The 19,415-nt window shown below is 41.0% G+C and overlaps 1 protein-coding gene across 1 annotated transcript in view; it reads right to left on the reverse strand.

Annotated features, from left to right (window-relative positions):
- The window catches only part of oprl1 (opiate receptor-like 1), a 156,723-nt gene that overhangs the window by 51,114 nt on the left and 86,194 nt on the right, over nt 1-19,415 (reverse strand). The window contains exons 3-5 of the mRNA XM_049580418.1: nt 5,306-5,393; nt 2,688-2,870; nt 271-361 (exon numbers count right to left, since the gene is read on the reverse strand). Of these exons, the coding sequence (XP_049436375.1) occupies nt 271-361; nt 2,688-2,870; nt 5,306-5,393 (362 nt within the window). The remainder of the gene's footprint in view (nt 1-270; nt 362-2,687; nt 2,871-5,305; nt 5,394-19,415) is intronic.

Consider the following 19,415-nt stretch of genomic DNA (forward strand, 5'->3'; position numbering starts at 1 on the left):
ACAGCTCCAATATATCTGTGGATATATTTGTGAAAGCTGTGTTGCACTGTTACACAGCCGTGCACTGTTTTGCATATTAATTAGACATTAAAATTCACACTATCACGGTCACAAGTAAAATGCACGTACAGTATGTGAGATGACATGTGCTGAAGGCTCTTTGTTTCAAATGCATATGTGGTGGCGGTGCACGTGTACACTGCATACCTGCAGTATGAGTATATGTAACTGTATGTATTTACTGTATATGTGTGTGTGTGAGTTGCTTACTGTTATGCTCCTGTTCCTCCTCAACATTTCCCAGGACCATAGCTGGGACGCCAAAGGCTGACGCCAACACCCACACACAGATGTTCACCACCTGAGGACATGATAACATGACGGTGATTTTTTTTTTTTTGCATTACTTATACAGATAGATTGGTTATATAGCAAGATGTGTTATTTATTAACCCTTATGTCGACAGGTCTAAAATAGCTCCAGGCATATGTGAGAAAAACAGTGCAGTGAATCACTTATAGTCACTGTGTAGTTTGTTTTCTTCTGACTGTGCTAACTGATTAAATCACTGTTCAAATGCACATCAGTGAGCGATCACATCACTAATCATCGCAGGAAAAGCTCAGTTACTAACAATTTCTGTGTTATGCTACATGTTCTAGTAAACCATGACAGTGAGCCACATCATCAGGGCCCTCTGACTGATGAGCTTCCAATTTAACACAGCTGTTATTAAAATGGCAACCAGGAGGAAGGTTAAGAGTACTCCACCAATTTAGAATTGCTCACCTATAACATCGTCAGACTCCAGGTAGATGAGCCTACATTACCCACAGTGCACCATGGCCACTGACAGGGGCGCCGCCAGGGATTTTGGGCCCCATGAAAAGAATTTTTACTGGGTCCTAGACACAGCTGGCCGGGAGGCCGCCGAAAATTTTTGATGAAAAAAAAAAAAAAAAAATTGAATATTCAGCCTTTTTTTTTCTCCCGTTTTTTTGTGGGGGACCTTGAACACAACACCATCACAACAGACATGTAGTGATGTCTGCTGGTGAGTCAGTCTAACAGTGTCGGATGGGTTGAGGCTGTGGATTTGACCAAGTTTGACCACTTTATCACTATTCCCTCTCACTTGTAGCTGTTTTTCCGTTATCTTTTGAATTTAATATGAATTATGGAACCGTTTTTGTTCACGTTTGTTTCCCCCGTTTCGTAAAATAAATTATTGAAAGTTGCTTTTGAAGTGCGTGACAGAAGTGCGTTTTGAGAACGACCGCAGACTGTCACCCGTTCAACGCATCAGTATCTTCGGATGCCGTTAAAGTAATAATGATTATCATAATAATGTCAAAATATTATTTACAGGCTGATTTAACAGACGATCACTGCTGCCACGATCACTGGAAAGTCTGGGCGAGAGGCTTCCACAGAGGAGCGCCCAGTTTGCACCAGCTTTCTAAAGACGTTATTTACTTCACTCAAACTGCGAGTGGCTATTATATAAATAGATATAAATTTATTATTTATTTATTGTTATTTATATAAATAAATTTTATAAATAAAATATATTTGTTAGTTAATAACTTAGTGTCATATTATTTTTAGTCAGTATTATAATTTTATTAGGGGTCTCTCTGGGCCCCTCTTAATCATGGGCCCCAAGAATCCTTCTCCTTTTCTCCCCCTTTTCGGCGCCCCAGGCCACTGACACAAAGAAGTGATTCTAACAGACCTCTGTCGCCTGCTGCTAACTCTAATACCGAATGCATGAGGCAGTGAATGTAAGATGTAAGATTTTGCGCAGCTTCCTTTGGAGCCACAGAAGGTTTTATATGATGAATGTATAAAGAGAACAGGATACACCGTCAGAGACAGGACCCTTACTGTAAGAAGCTGCTCATTGCCTCATGAAGCCAAAAATAGTTTGACGTCCGTGTGTAAAGTTATTGGAGCTTCTGCACTGTTGGTGCACTTGAGACTTTGGCCAGCCAGGCAGCTGACATCCAGGTTAGCCCTCAATTAACTTAAATGGGGATAAAATGATTTTAAAGTTTGGCTCTTCTGGACTTTAAAAATGCTATTAGACTGAATGGGTTTAATGTTGATAGTGGAATCATTTTGCAGGGGTTGTGATGCTCCAAAATACAGTATGTATCCACTAATTTACAGATGTCTTTTTCACAATGTTAGTCTGTAGGAAAAAGTCTTTTTGAGTCCAAGGGCCTCATGTAAGGGACCCAGAAGTTGTAATTCCATGGTTTGACCACTCGAATTGGTTTCAAAGCCCGGTGCTGTTCCTGGTGGCTTGGTTAATACAACTTTTTTTCGACATATGCACTCATACTCCCAACACCTGTAAACAGACTTTGAAGTGTAACATCCATTTGTGATGAGGAGGATTAGGCAGAAAACAGTCAAAACCTTGAAAGTCATCTGCTGTTGTGTTTTAGTGTTCCTTCCTTTTGTCATGCCTCCATCGGCGCCTGGAAGAACGCTTCTTAAGATGTCAGTTTCTCACATGACAACAGCACACAGAGTGAGTTTAAAGGATTCATGGGCAGACAAGTGAGCCAAGGTGACTGTTAACATCTGATCTGATGTCAGCGGTCATTTCAGGGACGATGAAGTAGGTGTGAAGGTTTCTAAAAGGTGAATGTCACACTTTGAAATGAAACAGTTTTACCTTGGCCTTGTGAGGAGTCCTCATGTCCAGCGCTTTGACAGGGTGGCAGACGGCAACATATCTGTCCATACTCATCACTGTCAGGGTGAAGGTGCTGGTGAACATGTTGTAGTAGTCGATAGACACCACCGCTTTGCACAGAGCGTTCCCAAACGGCCAGAAGCCCAGGAACACATCGGTGCCCTGCAAACATCCGGAAACCAGAGAATGAACATAGAAAAAGAGCTGGAGGCAAAACAGAGGACTCCATCTTCTCTGAAATATGACTTTGGACAGTTCAGTGGAAACAAATCAGTGCAGTGAGGCAAAGAAACTCAACACCTGACAAACAACCAGTGACTGATAAAGTCTATCATATCCAGATGGTGGCAAAGAGCAAATCTGAATTACAACATCTTTTAACTTTCATTTTAAACAATGTTAAATAATTTAAATAACAGAGAATTGTACAACATATAAGCAATCTTCCAGCAGTCTTCCATTAATTGTCCTTCATTAATCAGCCATCCATTAAGGCCTCACACATCTGTTACCATTAACAGAATAAATTACCCAGAGTGTTGCACAGAGGCGCTGGCTTTGTTTGGGTCCCTGTGTATCTCTGCCTGTAACAGCTGAGTATTGTCACATTTACAGTAAAACCTGCACGTGTTAGACACTCAGGTTTTCTGATATTTAATATGATGAGCACCCTCCTCTTTACTTTGACCTGTTCTAAAGGTCTGCAGGGTCACTTCTGAAAATCAATAGTGACAGAAAATAAACATTTAACCTGCAGTGTTCTCTACCTTCAAAATTCATCTTCTACAATCACAGAACATTTGAGTTTTATTGGACTGCACTCTGATTTATTACAAGCCCTGCTGCCCCTCCAGAACAAGGGCATTGTTGTTTTCTTTAATACTGTCAATGAGAGAGCCATGCTGAAAGCAAAATGCCCCTGAAAAAACATAAATTGAGCTTTTATCCATCTGAGTACCACAACAACAAATTCTTGATGTCACCCATGAGTTTCTCAAACTAACTGAGCCAGTGACATCATCAGAAATGAGAAGAAGTTTTACAACCTTTATGGTTAGACAACCTGTTCTCATTCCCAGGTCATCAAACACCAATGCTTTGTAGCGCCCCTTGGCGTCTGATAGTGATGCTTAGGGTGCCCTTTTGCGCAACTGAAACATATTCTAATGTGTTGTGAAATGACTGTGGTTAGGTTTAGGCAGAGACCACATTATGGGTTAGAAGAATTATGTTTCTTACGTAGGCTGGAAATCCAGACTCAAATCGAGAAAGATTTTGAGTCTGGCCCTCACCGATACACCCTTCCTTCCCAAGGAGCGGCACTAACTGAGGCATTTCAAATGCCGCCGCACGCAATTGGATAGCATGATAGCCAATCAGAGCAAAATACAAGGTGATGTATTCATTGCACTAAGCCCCATTGGTTTGCCGACCAGTGGAGCTATGATGCTTTTGCTGTATCCCGTCAGCAAACCAGCAAAAAGGTCCTTCCTGTAAACGAAAGCTTCTAGGGCAGTCTTCTGTTCCTCTCTCAAGGCAAAAGATAAGTGTAGTTGGCTTAGCGTTTCTTCCAAAGCTACACTGAATGGACGCGGTCCTTGAGCAGCTGCCATCTTGGCTGTTTACTTTTCAACTGTCTTCATTATGTTACGCTCGCCCAGAGCCCACCTCTGTCAGATAGACTGATCTGACTGGTCCGATTGCTCATCGGGGCCAGATCCCCATGCAGAGCAAATTAGAACTTGCTAGGGGCGGGGCATCTGGATTTCCAGGTTATTTCTTACGTAATGTAACATGACCTAAATATGGAACGTGAGGGACAAGTCTGGTTTTGTTTGACCTATCCACTACCCCTCCCTCCTGCCCTATGTGGACTTTCTCCCTCTTTACATCAGCTGTTAGTTAAAAGCCAGGAGTGTCTCCTAAAGATGCAGCTTGTATTTTACCTGGGACAAATCGCAGGTCACGTATCACCCCGAACCTCACCACTTAACTTCAGAATTGATTTTCAGAGTATTTTATTAACTTTTAAGGTTCATCATGGTTTCGCCCCAACTTAGAGCTGAGCTTCTGACCACCTACACTCCAAGTCGTGACCTGAGATCCTCAAGCCTACCCCTCACTAGTTGTCCACAGGTCAAGGGTGGTAACCAAAGGTGACCGGGCTTATGTTTAAATAAGTGATATACAAATAAAGGTTATCATCATTATATTATCATAAAGAATCTAAAGGATGCCTTTGGTGTCTGCATGTGATATGCAGAGGGGCGTGACAAATTGTATTTGACGACTGAGGAATGAGAATGGGCTGGGTCAGACTCTGACATTTGCATTTTAGTGAATCTTGACAAATAATGTGTTGGTCAACATTTATCTGAACTTGTTTTATGGACACATTTAAAGCCTCAGTGGCTAAAAATGCAGTTGGACCAGATATGAATGGAAAAAAAATGCAGGTGTCACAAAAATAATCAAAGATTTTAGAGATATTGTTTTAGTTATTGTAATCTTAAGACTGGGCAAAAAGACTAGTTCAGGAAACAGTGTAAAAGGTCAAGGTTTAAATTCTTTTATAATCCCTTGCAAATAAGTCATACCTGGAAAGGTAAAGTAGCCAGGAACAGAGAGTCAGCCAGAGCCAAGTTAAAGATGTAGATGTTGGTAGCTGTTTTCATCTTAGTGTATCTGAGAAGAGACGAAGCACAGAAACACAAAAGTTCAGTCAAATTAGACACTTAAGACAGGCAGTTCATCTTACTGTAGGTCACACACATACACATTAACAGCTTAATCAAGTGTCTGCAGCTGAACCCAGTCTGCATAAAAGACAGAGCCACTCTGGGGGCTGGAGGTACTTCGTACCATTAGAATTCACAGTGTCTTTGTGAGGTGCTGCTGCTAAAATTGCTGGTTGCTGGTTAGAAACAGATTTTGTGAGGACGCTCTTAATATGCAGTATAACCAGTGGTGCTCCTCTAAATTTTCTGGTCTTAATAATGAGCGCAGCCTGTGGTGCTGCTGTGGTTGGAGGTGGCGACTTCAGGCTTTTATTTCCAGGTTTAAAACGTATGTTCTATACTATTCCTATTTGAAGTCTTTAGTTACATGAAGCAGTCTGAAGTAACATGACGTGGGCCAAGACTGCAGCTGTCTCCAGAAGTTAGAATTAATGCCAATTCTTCTGTTACAAGATGATGTCTGAGTTGAAAAAAATACAAAACTTTAAATAGGATGAAATGAATTTAATATATTACGAACTGACTGAAGTTACTTCCACAGGGCACCTTTTAAAAAAGGCAACTTTAACCAGACTCAAACTTGAAAGCCCTGTTAAAGCAAAATTTATCGCACCTCAGATTGCTAAGCCATTGGAAGGATTAAAAAACATGATAGAGTTGTTCTTTGAGCCTCACCAGCTGTAATTGCTTGAGAAGTTTGTCTTAAAGGTGGCACTAGATAAAAGGTCATGAGGTCATCAAAATCATCATCATTAAAAAGCATTGATTGCCTGATATCAGACAGAACTGTCAAATTGATACACTCTGTTTCCATCTTCAGTCTGACATTGCCTCCACTCTAATCAATGTCCATGCAGGAGAGGGATTTGATTTTCCGTAACCACACTAGAGACCAGTGTATCTGCCTGAATGAAGCAGCAGCCTCCAAGGCTAAGCAATGAACCCAAGGCACAAGTGCCAAAACCTGCGCTCCTTGAATAACCACCATCAACCCCCATACTAAAATTCTCAACTAAGAAAAAAGGTTTTGGTCTCTATAGCTAATTTCCCCGTTCATGACGACTGTACTTGGGTGAATTTTTCTTTAACTGACCCATTTGTTGATGTTGTCATTAAGGTGTGGCCACTTTAAGTAGCAGATTGGTGCCGTCCGTATAAAAAGTCTTGTTCAGGGTTTGGTTGTACTGAAAGATCCTCTAAGGAGCCAGATGTTCAGTTTTGGTTTTGTTTTAAAAGCCTGTTTTAGTGCTAACAAAAATTAACATTGGTATTATCACAGTGAAGCATAGCTGTAAAAGCAGCATCCTAATTAAGCTAGCAGCCACCTTTAGGGTTATCTCCACCCTCTTGTCCAAATATGGGCACTTCTGGCAACAAAAACAAAGTGGTTGCCAAACTTCAGGCTTCAAATGGGAGTCCACAAACTGATGAGGCACATTGTTGTGGTTAAGTATATTATTGCATACAGTCATATTACTGATGCGTAGCCATGCTAATGTATTGGTTGTGATGGGGTTTTAGGACCTGAATAAAATTAAAGCAAAACAAACTACAATGTTGGGACAGCTAAACAGCAGCTTGACAACAGCCATACTTTTGCATGTGGGCCTGATGTCTAATTATTAGTCCCTGCGTGGCACTCATTGGATGGATTGCTTTTTCAACCAAGAAACCACTGCTTGATGTCATTATGTCAGATGAGTCCGTCAGCTCCGTTGAGTGGGAGCTTCAAAGGTCTACACCGAGGCAAAAGCGTTAATCCTCTGAGGAGTAGGGATAGTGCCAGCAACTTAAACAGCCAAAAAGATATCACCTCTGCTTGGTTGATATTCTGGACTAATTCTGACACTGCAGCAAAGTTATGGTCCCCCTCTACTGGCCTTTGTGGCTTTTGCTTTGATCCATGCTCTCCCCTGAGGTGAGCTGGTCTCAGTCAGGTATGGCCTCAGCAGCAGCCCGATGTGACCTTGTGGTTTGTGTTGCAACTTTGTTTGGTTGTCTTGTTTCTGTGGTTCTGCTCCTGTCAGCTTTAGTTCTCAGTTATCTGTTGTTGGACTGGATGGGCCAGTGTCTGCTTTGCCCTCAGGGTTCTTCTTATTTTTATTTCATCTTCCTGGCTTGTCTCACTCTGATTCCCTTTTTTTTATGGTTGATACCTTCAACTTTGATGTTTTGGGGTCACACACACCCAACACAGATAAATAAAAGTGTTTACTTTCTGCCTTCAGACTCCGTTTGAGATATATTATCAACCTCTTGGTAAAAACGAGACTGTATTGAGGTCATAACAGTATAATATCAGGATTCAGCCTCTGCAGCCAAGGAATATCTGCAGAAAATTGTATGTGAATGTATAATGATAAAAATCAAAACAAAAATCCAACAACACCATCCACTGTAAAATAAAAGAAATTGAGTGAGTCATTAATTTTATGAGTGTGTGTCGGGTGTGTCTGCTGCTATAACTGCAGATTTTTGCTTCTTTCTGTTTCATCTGCCCTGGATAAAACTTAACAAAAACGCATTGCAGTCAAATGTTTCCGCCTCCCACCCTCTTCCCCTCTCCCTCCCCCCTTCATTCAGTTTGGCCTCAGGCTCTTTTGCACTTTCTCTTTTTTCCTCAAAACATCCCCTTCTTTCTTTCATCCTTTCTCTCCGTCTCCTCCTCTGCCTCTTTTTTCCTCCTCACGTCCTCTTTTTTCCCCCCATTTCCAATTTTAGATGACGTACTCCTCACCCCTCTCTTTTTTTGTAGGTCTTTCACTCATCTATTCCCTTGCATCTCAACATCTGTGTCTTTCAGTCTTTTATCCTTTCATCCTCTCATTACCTTCCTCTAACTTTTAGTTCTCTGTATCTTTCCTCCTCTTCACTTGCGATCTGTCTCAACGCCCTCAGCTCTTTTGGATTTCTCTCATCCTTCCTGCCTTTGTCTGCAGAGCATCTGCAGGATGCTAAATTTAAGATGTTTTCAATACCTTTATACTTTATGCCTGATGTTAAATCTAAGATTTAATGATCTAAATAAAGAGACAAAGAATACTCAAAACAGCTGCAAATTGAAGTTGTGAAATGTGCAGTACTAGAGGGGAGACAAACAAATGAGTTGCTAAAGGATGTCATGTTCCACTGTCAAACTAAAAACATATTTTTTCACAATACTAATTCAGATCCATCCATCCACCCATCCATCCATTTTCAACTGCTTATCCAAAGCCAGGTCGCATTCCAAGGCAGGACAAGATATATAATCCCTCCAGCATGCCCTGCCCCAGGGCCTCCTAGCAGTTGGACATGCCCTGAGCACCTGTAACGCGAGGCACCCAGGAGGCATTCTGATCAGATGCCCAAACCACCTCAACTGACCCCTTGAGACGTAAAGGAGCAATGGCTCTACTCCCAAGCTCCCTCCAGATGTCCAAGCTCCTTAACCTGTCTCTAAGGCTGAGCCCAGCAACCCCATGGAGGAAACTCATTTCGGCTGTTTATACCCACGCCCTCATTCTTTCAGTCACTACCCAGAGCTCATGACCATAGGTGAGGGTTGGGATGCAGATGGACCAGTAAATCCAAAGCTTTGCCTTCAGGCTTACCTCTCTTTTCACCACAATGGTCCAGCACAACACCCTCATCACTGCAGAGGCTGCGCCAAACCACTGATCCATCTCACGCTCCATTCTACCCTCACTAGTAAACAAGACCCTGAGATACTTGAACTCCCTCGCTTGGGGCAGTAACTCACTCCCAACCCAAAGGGGGCAATCCATTGTTTTCCAGCAAACAACCATTGCCTCAGACTTGGAGGTGCTGACTCTTATCATGACCGCTTCACACTTGGCTGCAAACCGCCCCAGTGCATGCAAGCTAACAAAACTACATCATCTGCAAAAAGCAGAGATGCAATTCTGAGTCCCCCCAGCTGCGCCTTGAGATCCTGTCCATGAATATCACAAACAGAATCGGAGAATAGGGACAACCCTGGCAGAAGCCAACACCCACCAAGAACGTGTGTGACTTTATGCCAGGTATGTGGACACAGCTCTCACTTTGGTTATACAAAGACCAGATGACTCATAACAGCAACCCTAGTACCTGTACTCCCCGTACTCCTGCAGTACACCCAAAAGACTCCCCATGGGATGGGGTTGTAAGCCCTCTCCAAGTCCACAAACATGTGTAGACTGTATGGGCAAACTCCGACAACCCCTCCAGCAGCCCTGCAAAGGTAAAGAGTTAGTCCACTATTCCATGACCAGGAAGGAATCTGCATTGCTCCTTCTAAATCTGAGGCCCAACAATCGGTGGGAGCCTCCTTTCCAGCACCCTGGAATAAACTTTCCCAGGGAGGCTGAGCAGTGTGCAGTATGACTGGAGCGCACCCAATCAAACAAATGAGCTGCTGAAGAATGTCATGTTCAATTGTCAAACTAAAAACATATTTTTTCATATTATAAATTCAGATAAACATCAATCCTTATTTATTTGCAAGTAAAAATGCACTGGGGTTCAAATAAACACAAGAATTTTGTGCTCTAGAGAAAGGATCAGCACTCAGTGAATAACCTCCTAAGCCCTATGATAAGCTATTATGGCAAGGCTTAACTATACAGACCAGTGAGCAGCGATAACTAACATGTCTTTGGGGTCATCGGGTGGGAACCTCCTTTCACCAGTGTTTCGTCTAGTTGGTCCCACGACACCTCCTTCAACCTTAATTGAAGGTGGCCTTAATTTTACTGTGATCTACTAAGTAATGCCATGGTCTGTACGTGGAAGGTGTTATAGGCACTTACTGCTTTCGGTTTATTTCACTGAAAATCAACTTGCAGAGAATAAAGCCTTAATTAGGTAGCTTTTTTTATTCTTTATTTTTGATTTTTATTCAAGTGAATCGTCTCCTTGACAGCGTTTATTTTTTTCCTTTTTTTCCAACTTATGTTACACCAGTGTGAGCAGCGACTGTTTGGAAAATTGCCCCAGATAATGCTTTCAAGGAACCTTCCCTTGCCAAGGTTTGAAAGAGAAGCTCTTTAATTTAAGAAACAACAATGAAGTTCCAATGAAACTTCAAAGTGTCCTCATTTGCATGTTCACTTCCTTGATTCAAATGAACAAAAATAGCTCACCAGTGCAACAGACAGTTAATGTTTTAGATATCTGATTGTTTGAGTGCACAGCAGAGTTTTGACAGGACACATTAGGGAAGATAATTGTACCCTATCTTTATCCTGAGACAGTTATCGTTTTTTAATTCTGAAGTTCAGCCAAAAGCTAATGTGAGGTTTCAGCACTCAAGTCAATTAAAATGGCTAACTCCGACTGCTTCATCCTGGGAGCTGCATGCAGCTTTATAGTTTTTTTTCTCTTTTTTTTTTAGTGTGGTAGGACCGACAGTATCTCTCTACCACAGATCAGGAGGAGACACTGTCTGTAGAAACATAGAGATGAGTATCTGAAATAAAAAGACTTTGGAGGATACCCATTTGGTTTGTCTGACTGAAATCTGATTTGTAATGTCAATAATGTCAATATGGTTTTTAAAAATCTGTAAATATATATATATTTTTATAATTAATAGGAGGATACCATCCGGTCTCACTCCAAAGTTGTCGAAATCCAGCACTTGGTCAGTGACGTCTGTAGCCTTAAAGGCGGCTGGTGGCATCCTGGAGAAACGCGGCGGGACAAGAACAAAAGTTAAGGCGACGAAAGTCCTAGTAGGCTGGGTGGAAGGAGTGGTGGATGGGTCCAACAAATGGAGATCTTCACCTGGGAGAGCAGTGTTTATGTACCCTAAGATCATAAAACCAAACCTTGTTCTTTTTTTGCTAAACCTGACCACGTCTATTAGTTGTTGAAGAAAAAAAAACACATAAATTTTCAGTGTTGTACCAAGGTTGGTGTTTATTTGGAAAGAGTCTGTGTGTCCTGTGAAAACAGAAGTGTACTGAGAAAGAAGACAATGCATATAACAGGCAGAACTTGACACAGCGCCCCAGAATGTCAACAATCAATGTGGAAAGTCCATGACCAAATACTGACATGTGACGAGGTCGGAGTGAGAATGTGTTGGAAGATTAAGGTCTTTGCAGATTTATCAACAATGTTTCTTTCTGTCTCAGCGTCTGGAGAGTTGTGTCAGTGTTTGATTGACAACTGTCCTTTAAGAAAATCACCTTGTTTCAACTGCAGGGACCAGGGTCTGAATTAAGTTCCAGGGACACCCCCAAAGTCCCTGATTAGAGGGTAGTACTTTCTTAAAATAAAGGAACTCTTGGAGTGAGGTGTGCAGGGATGACTTGATAATTTGTCAAACACACACAACACTGCTGCTTCGATTCAGGTACCACTTCATTCATAAAACATAGAAGTACTCCAGTATCGATTAGGGACCATTTTAGTATGACTGGAGAACATTTCTATCCCGTTAAAAAAGACAGAGAAAAGTAAAGAGATCATGGCAGCAAGCTGAGATCATGAATCAGGCTACCGAGTGAGAGATACAGTGCTGCAGTGCTGTGAGAAAGCAAGTGAATGAGAGAAATAAAAATTGAGCTTAGCGTTAGTTCAGGCAGGACAATCAACTGATGGAGTCAGCTGATTGATCACATGATTCCTTTCTATGCAACCAATAGGTACCAATTGCTTTGCAACCTGCCTCCACCCCAGCTCCTCCTTTTTATGCTGTGTCTGAATTATCAGTGTCATTTCTGTTTGTCATTGATGCTGATCTGTTCTGCTCCTGTGGGGTCTTTGCTGCTGCTCTCCCTGCTTTAGGCTTCCATCTAGGCGCATGGAAGGGCAGAGAGGTGTATTCTTTCCACCTTAGGCTTTCCACGTAGGCACATGGAAGGGTGAAGAGGCCAGCTAGGCCTAGCTAATGTCTTTGGAGAATTGTTTTGCCTCCACCAAAAAACATCATGCTGTTTACTAACAGTAAAAGAGTCTATAATCATTCCTTACTTTTTCTTTAGCTGCTTTCCTCTTGTGTACTCTCCATCTACCTTTCTAGTACCTTAAATTCTTCCTCCCTCACTTTGAATACATTTAAGCTTCTTTAAATATCTCTGTTCATCTTTTATTCCATTCCTCCCTCCCTCTTTCCTCCCTTTCCACCTGCCTCCCTCTCTCCATCTAAGTCTCCTTTATTCTCTCCTTTAACCCATCTCTGCCTCATCTCTTCTAACCCTCTTTACTCTCTGCCTTGTTGTTGTCCTCCTCCTCCTCCTCCTCCTCCTCCTCCTCCTCCTGCAGCTCCTTCTCTCTGACATCCCCCCTCCGTCTCTCTGCATACTGAAGACTTGCTGGTAGGAAAGTCTTCAGAGAGAATATTTCATGGCTGTTCAGCTTTCCTCTCCTCTTTACATCAGGGACCAAGTCTACCCAGCCAAAGCCTCTATATCTGTCTTTTTCCCTGCTCCAGAACATCTTGTCTCCTCTCTACTGTCTCTTGTCTTCTGGCCTTCTGTCTCTCTGGCTCAGAAACCATATCTCTCTTGCTCTCTATCTCTACTGACATTAACTGTCTCCTGATAGTCAGCCCCATTCCCCACACTATCTCATTTTCTCTTTCTCCTGTCCTATCTCTCTCCCTCTTTGTCATTCAGTGAAAGTATAATTGTATTACAATTATGAGTTCAAGGCTCCTGGCAGCAGCAGAGAGGAGAAAGAGAAGAAGAAAGAGGATGAGACTAGAGAAGAAAGGACAGAGAGGCGAGCCCTGAGCAAAGGCAGGCTACAGTGGGTAACATGCAGTATGTAGATTAATTCAAGCAGAGAGATATTCTCATGCTGTCCTGGTGACGTAGAAGAAGTATATTTTATATGTCTTTTTAATTTAGTTTCAAAGAGGGCACCTTTCGGGCAGCTCTACAGTGGAAACAGGATGTGAGGAGCTGCATCACTGCTTTTCCTTTGATGGTATAGGAATGTCTTATCTTTACATGAGCACAGAAAAAGCACAGGAAGTAAGAAAAAGAAGTGTTGAAATACAAAGGAAAGTAAATGACTTATACATGTGCAAGACAATGAGGGTGTCTTTGAAGACAATTCACCTTACAAAGAAAGGAAATAAGAAAGAAGAAGAAAGAAACAAATCAATATGCACTGTCAATATCTTTCTGCCAGGAAACAGAAGAGGTTATATATTAAAATATATGCCTAAATATTTTCCGTAGACTGTGGAGGAAATTGGCCTTCACCATCATGGGTTTTTGGAGCCAGAAGGGACCACATCTGGATTACAGGCTGGAGCCGTGGCAGAGCGATGGGTGAATCTGACCCACAGACAGCCTGTCAATCAAAGTGGCCCTGCCCTTAATGATGTGTAACTGACCCAATAGAAGTTAGACACGTTATATAAAAATTCAGCCCTCTTACAGTTGTCATAAAGGTGGAAATTAGCTACAGAAACCATTTTTTGTGCCAGGCTGAAAACATGTTTATTTCTACTGTAAAGTTGGGCGTTTCAGCATGGGGTTTTATGGCATTGTCCAACGTAATTTGATTATGATTTTTTTCTTTATCAATGCATCAGTTTTCAAATTGGTTGATTACTTTGTCCCTTTATAAGATGTCACAACATAGTGAAAGCCCAAGGCAATGAAGATATGTACAAACTAGGGATGTCAGTTTTGCTTAATTTTGCACTGATTGGCCAACACCCATTAACCATTACCTCAAAGGGTGGGCACAGTGTTTCCACAGCAATGCTTTTGGGTCAGTATGGCATTTCTTGCAGGTAATTGCTGATTGAGCGGCACTGCTAGCTAGCTCCTACCAGACCCTGGTGGTGCACAGTGCAGTAAACTGAAGAGAAGCAAATTTACCTATAGACCGACATGTGTAACAGATCAAAAATATTCTTGGTGGTTAACTGATGAATGGTTAACTGTTGACATCCCTATCATAAACCAACAAGTGAATAATTCATTTTTTTGTGTTGCAAATTAAATATATCACAAATTTTCCACACTTAATGCAAAACTCAGTTGTTGGTCAAAACTTTTGTTGATCAATTCATCAAGCGATGAATCACTTCAGCACAATCCAGTTCATCCCCACCAGGAATCTCACAAGGGATCAAAGCTTTTCTCTGGATTCAAACAGCTCCAACTGTGTGAGCTGAGCAGTGAGCCCTGATGTTTCCCCTTTGGTGCATATCACTTAGATTCTTGAAATGCAGCTGAAACACACTGATCTCCTACACCCAGTCCTGTTAGCACTTGCTGTCTGTCTGCACTTAAGGAATCCCACTGTCTTCAAAATAAGCATGAAATATTTATCCATCCATTGAAGAGGGTTTACTGCTTTATGCCTCTCTCATTCTGTTTTGTCCTGCTAATTCCTCAGCTCTCTCTTTCTGTCTCCTTCAATGTCATCATGTAAACACTGAGACCACTAGTATCCTCTGAACAAAATCCAATCAGCAAGCTAATACCTGCATACAGACTGCAACTCCCACCACAACCATCAGACACCAAGTTTATACTGTAAAATCCTCAAAAAAAAAACCTATGCTAAAGATTCAGCAACAGATCTCATGCTTACACAGCAGACTTGAAGTTCATCTCACTCAATAAAAATATCTAATGTTCAAATCAACTCAACTTGTCATCAAATCTGCAAGACAAACCTTTTACTCCAATATCATTGCTGAATGCCACCATGATCCCAGAATAGTGTTTAAAACTATTTTGTTAACAGACTAAAAAATAACTCATTTCCTAATCACTCAGCTGAAGCATGGGAAAACATCTGTACAATCTTTACAATTAAATTTGAAAAAAAAAAAAAAGAAAAAAAAAGAGGTCAGATTATGCCACAGATTCATAGCTTTATTATTACACACCCACATACTGTATCATGTCCCTCTTTCGAAACCATTTCTCTCCAGACGCTGCTGGAGACTGTCTCACAGCTTAACTGCTCTTTCTGTCGCCTAGATGCAATTCCCGCCAGACTCTTCAAAGAGGTCTCACCTCTCACCAGCAACTGGCCTTGTACCATCATTTTTTAAACAATGTAGATCCCAATTCACTAAACAATTAAAGACCAATCTCCAAACTCCCACTTCTATGAAAGAGCTGAGAAAAGACTGTCTACAAACTATTGAATGCCCACATGAGTCAACATGATGTTTTTGAAAAGTTCCAATCTGGCTTTTGAGGAAAAACATGACCCTGAGTCAGCACCTCCTAGGGTTACCAATAATCCTCTCCTTGCTGCTGATGCTGGTAAAAGGTCTGCCCTGTTCCTAGTTGACCTAAGTTCTGCTTTTGATACAGTTGATAACAGAACCTTAAGCTGCAGTCTTAAAGACATCATAGGACTTACAGACACTGCTCTTAAATGTTTCATCTTCTATCTCTCACTCTCAGACAGACAGTTTCAGTCACTCTTGGTAACTTCTCATCATCTACTGCCATTATGCACTACGGAGTACCGCAAGGCTCTTTCCTAGGTCCTCTTCTATTCTTTATTTACAAGCTTCCTCTGGGCAGATTAACATTCAACCATAAAAACTCTTTCCATTTTTATACGGATGACATGCAACTCTATGCATCTGCAGGGGCGGGATCTGCAACAGACTGACTTCTTTAAAAAATGTACAAGACATATCAAGTGTTGGACATCTAATAATTTCCCCTAACTCAATGAAGAAAAATCTGAAAATCATTGGGCCACTTAACACTTCAGTCTCCAGTGACAAATTTCTTAACTTAACACCTGCTGTTAAGTCCAAGGCTAAAAATCTAGGAGTTATCTTTGATTCCAATTTAACTTTCATGGAAAGTTACTATGCTTTACCAACAAAGCGTAATCTATGCCTAACATCAATTATGCTTCTCTTTCCTAAAATTATCCCTTTCGGGTGTTTATTCTTGTCAAGAGCATGAAGACAAAGCTGCTTTCGGGCATTAGTGCGGATTTCATGTTGCCATCTAAAGCTGCTATGACTCCTCACACTCACATTAATGTTGTTCTGGTTCATTTCCTGCATTTTAATGAAATTTTATTTTGTTTTAGCCCGTAACAAAGGAGACTAGGAATCCCATTTCAAGGCAAATTGTGTTTCTCTGTGGTGCCACCTGAGACAGATAATATCACTCAGCCAAACAAACTGAACCAGGGAGGGAAACACTTGATTCACTAATTCAGTTTCCAACATGACTGATGTAAAGTATGTTATCCTGCAGCTCCTCTGTACAGCAAAAATCACCTCTGTCTCTCTACTTTCAAACAGCAACAAAAATATGAATATAAAAACCTCACAAATCATCTATATGTCTTTCTCACCTCTACTGTATGCCTTTTCTTTGTTTCTTTTTCTTTCTTTCTATCTCTCTGTTTCTCAAGCAGTAGCACTGAGCAGCCAGTTCTCTGCTCAGATCACAGTATTAATATTTCATGTCATGTCAAATGAGTGATACCAAATAATTAAATTCTTTCTCTGTATTTTTGCAGCCCTTGCAGCCTCAGTTCTTTATTTTCTCTCTTTGATTGCATCTTTCTCTCTTGCTGTTCATCTTCATTAACTCTTTCTCACCTTTCACCTTTATTTGCATGCAACTATGACTTTGTAATTATTAAATGCAATCAATAGATTAGACCTACGAACCCTTCAGGAAACACAGTTATTGCACATAATGAGTTGTGCTGAATTTGGTGGTGCGTGGTGTGTAATTGAGAGCTATTAGGTCAAGATTTTGCAGTTCATCTGACAGTGATTCCATTTTTTATCTCAGGGGGGAGATTAACGTGGCAGATCTACAGGAAGAAGGAACACAAGCTGAGTGACAAAAACAAATTATGGTTGAAAATAATCAGTTACAATTCTGTCATTACTTAGATTGCACTTCAGTTGCACACAAGTAGACCTGAGTTGAATTCGAGATCAGTCAGTGACTTGTGATTATCTGTGAAGCAGCAACAACACTGGATTTAAAAGGGCCCTGTGGAGTTTCCTTGTAAACAAACAAATGTCATGTTTCCACTCAGTGTTACCATAGTGTGTCTCACTGAGGTCTAACAAACCTGTCGAGTGCATTTCATTCCTCATTAAACATTCACAAAGCCTGTTTTTAAGTATTTTAAATCCAACATTGTTTAAATCAGTGTTTACTAGCTTGCAGTCTTTTTTACCTTTTCTAGCACATTGCAGCACATCAGTTATCCCCAACTGTCAGTGGTAAAGTGTGACTTCGGTACACCTCTTAGTCCTGATTAATCAGACTTGCACACTTTTGTAGACCTCAAATATTATGCACACGTCTGAAAGGTTTGGTAGTGTTAAATTTTTAATGCTAATGTCAATACAGCATCAAAGTTTTAGTACTGATACAAAAACCTTATTTTTTGTTAACTTTCAGAAAAATAAACTGCATTTCTATTCCATGTAAATGTAATCTTCCAGCATTCATTCATTTTCCATGACCCCTTATCCTGTTAGGGGTCGCACCAATTAACCTGCATGTCTTTGGACTGTGGTAGGAAGCTGGAGTACCCAGAGGAAACCCATGCTGACACAGGGAGGACTTACAAACTCCACAAAGAAGGTGCTAGCTTACGGCATGCCTCCAACATGCCAAACACTGATTTGTAATTTAAAACTGATTTATTTCTTGTTTTTAGTAGTTTAAGAAAAGACCTCTGCTGATAATTCGGCGCATGTTAAAAACTATCTGAATGTCTGGATCATAATTAAGGTGAGCACACTTTAAATAAACAGAGAAAGAAAGCGCAATGTGCAAAACACCATAAGAGAAACACTGATTTGTAATCTACAACTGCTTTATTCAGTGTTTCTGATGGCTTTAATCACCACAATGAACACTGAATGAATCTCAAATCCCCACTGCTAGATGCCACTAAATCTCCTTAAATCTTACACATTGTTCCTCTAAGACAAATTCAGACTTTTTATGCAGGTATAACTTCTGCCTTTGCTGAGAGATTTCTTTGCATTTGTGCATTTGCAGAAATGTCCAACACTGTTAACTGTCTCACTGGACTGTGCTGTATCAGTCCGAAGGCAAGTCATCAAGCTTCTCCATTTCTCAACCACCTCATCTTTCATCCTCCTCAAGGTGTTTTATCCACCAATTGACCTCATTTCCCTGTTTCTCTGAATGGGTGAACCATAATAAGCTATTTTCAAAGGCTACGTAGAACTGGTGTGATTCATTCTTTGCAGATGACACTGTCCTTTTGACTTAATGGAACCAGTATCACAGGTTCATTTTATGTCTTCACTCTCCTCTATCACACTCTCCTCTTTCCTTTCTTCATCTCCTCTTGTGTGTATCTCTGACAGATTTTTTTTTCTCTCTGCTTCCCACTACGCTTCTTCTCACATTAATGGAAGGAGGAGGAAGGAGGATGAAAGGAGTCTATCAGATGACTCTTTCATCCGCCGTGCTGTTCTGACTCAAATATTTATAATCACTTTGAATTATTCACAAACTGCCGGTCTGCACAGCGTCGGCTTGAATGAGCTGTCACACGCTGGCACAAGTGTGTGTGTGTGCGTTCAGGTACATATTCTTGAAAAAGATCTACAACTGAGCTCATGACGGAATAGGTACTTGTGTGTGTACCTGACCATATTGAGCTCAATATTAATCATTAAATGGGACACAACACATGGATCACAGTGTCAAACTAACAAAATACCACGAAGAACAAATTGAAGAAATCATCAATTACAATATAAAGGAAATAATATACAGCTTAATAACTGTGTATACTTTTATTCACAACAACCAAAATCCAGTTTATGATGTATTGTTTGATTGCCATTTTAAACACCAACTGAACCAACTGTTTTCTACTGCACTGACCAAGATGCATTTTACATTTTCTGTTTGACTTGAAAATGAAGTAGATGTCCCGCCCTGTTTCATATCCACAAGGCAACAATAAAAGAAATAAATAAAAGAAAGACACTGGCAGTACTTTCACTCCAAGA

The sequence above is a fragment of the Epinephelus fuscoguttatus genome, linkage group LG7 (genome assembly GCF_011397635.1).
Source record: "Epinephelus fuscoguttatus linkage group LG7, E.fuscoguttatus.final_Chr_v1".
In the NCBI taxonomy this organism is placed as follows: Eukaryota; Metazoa; Chordata; class Actinopteri; order Perciformes; family Serranidae; genus Epinephelus; species Epinephelus fuscoguttatus.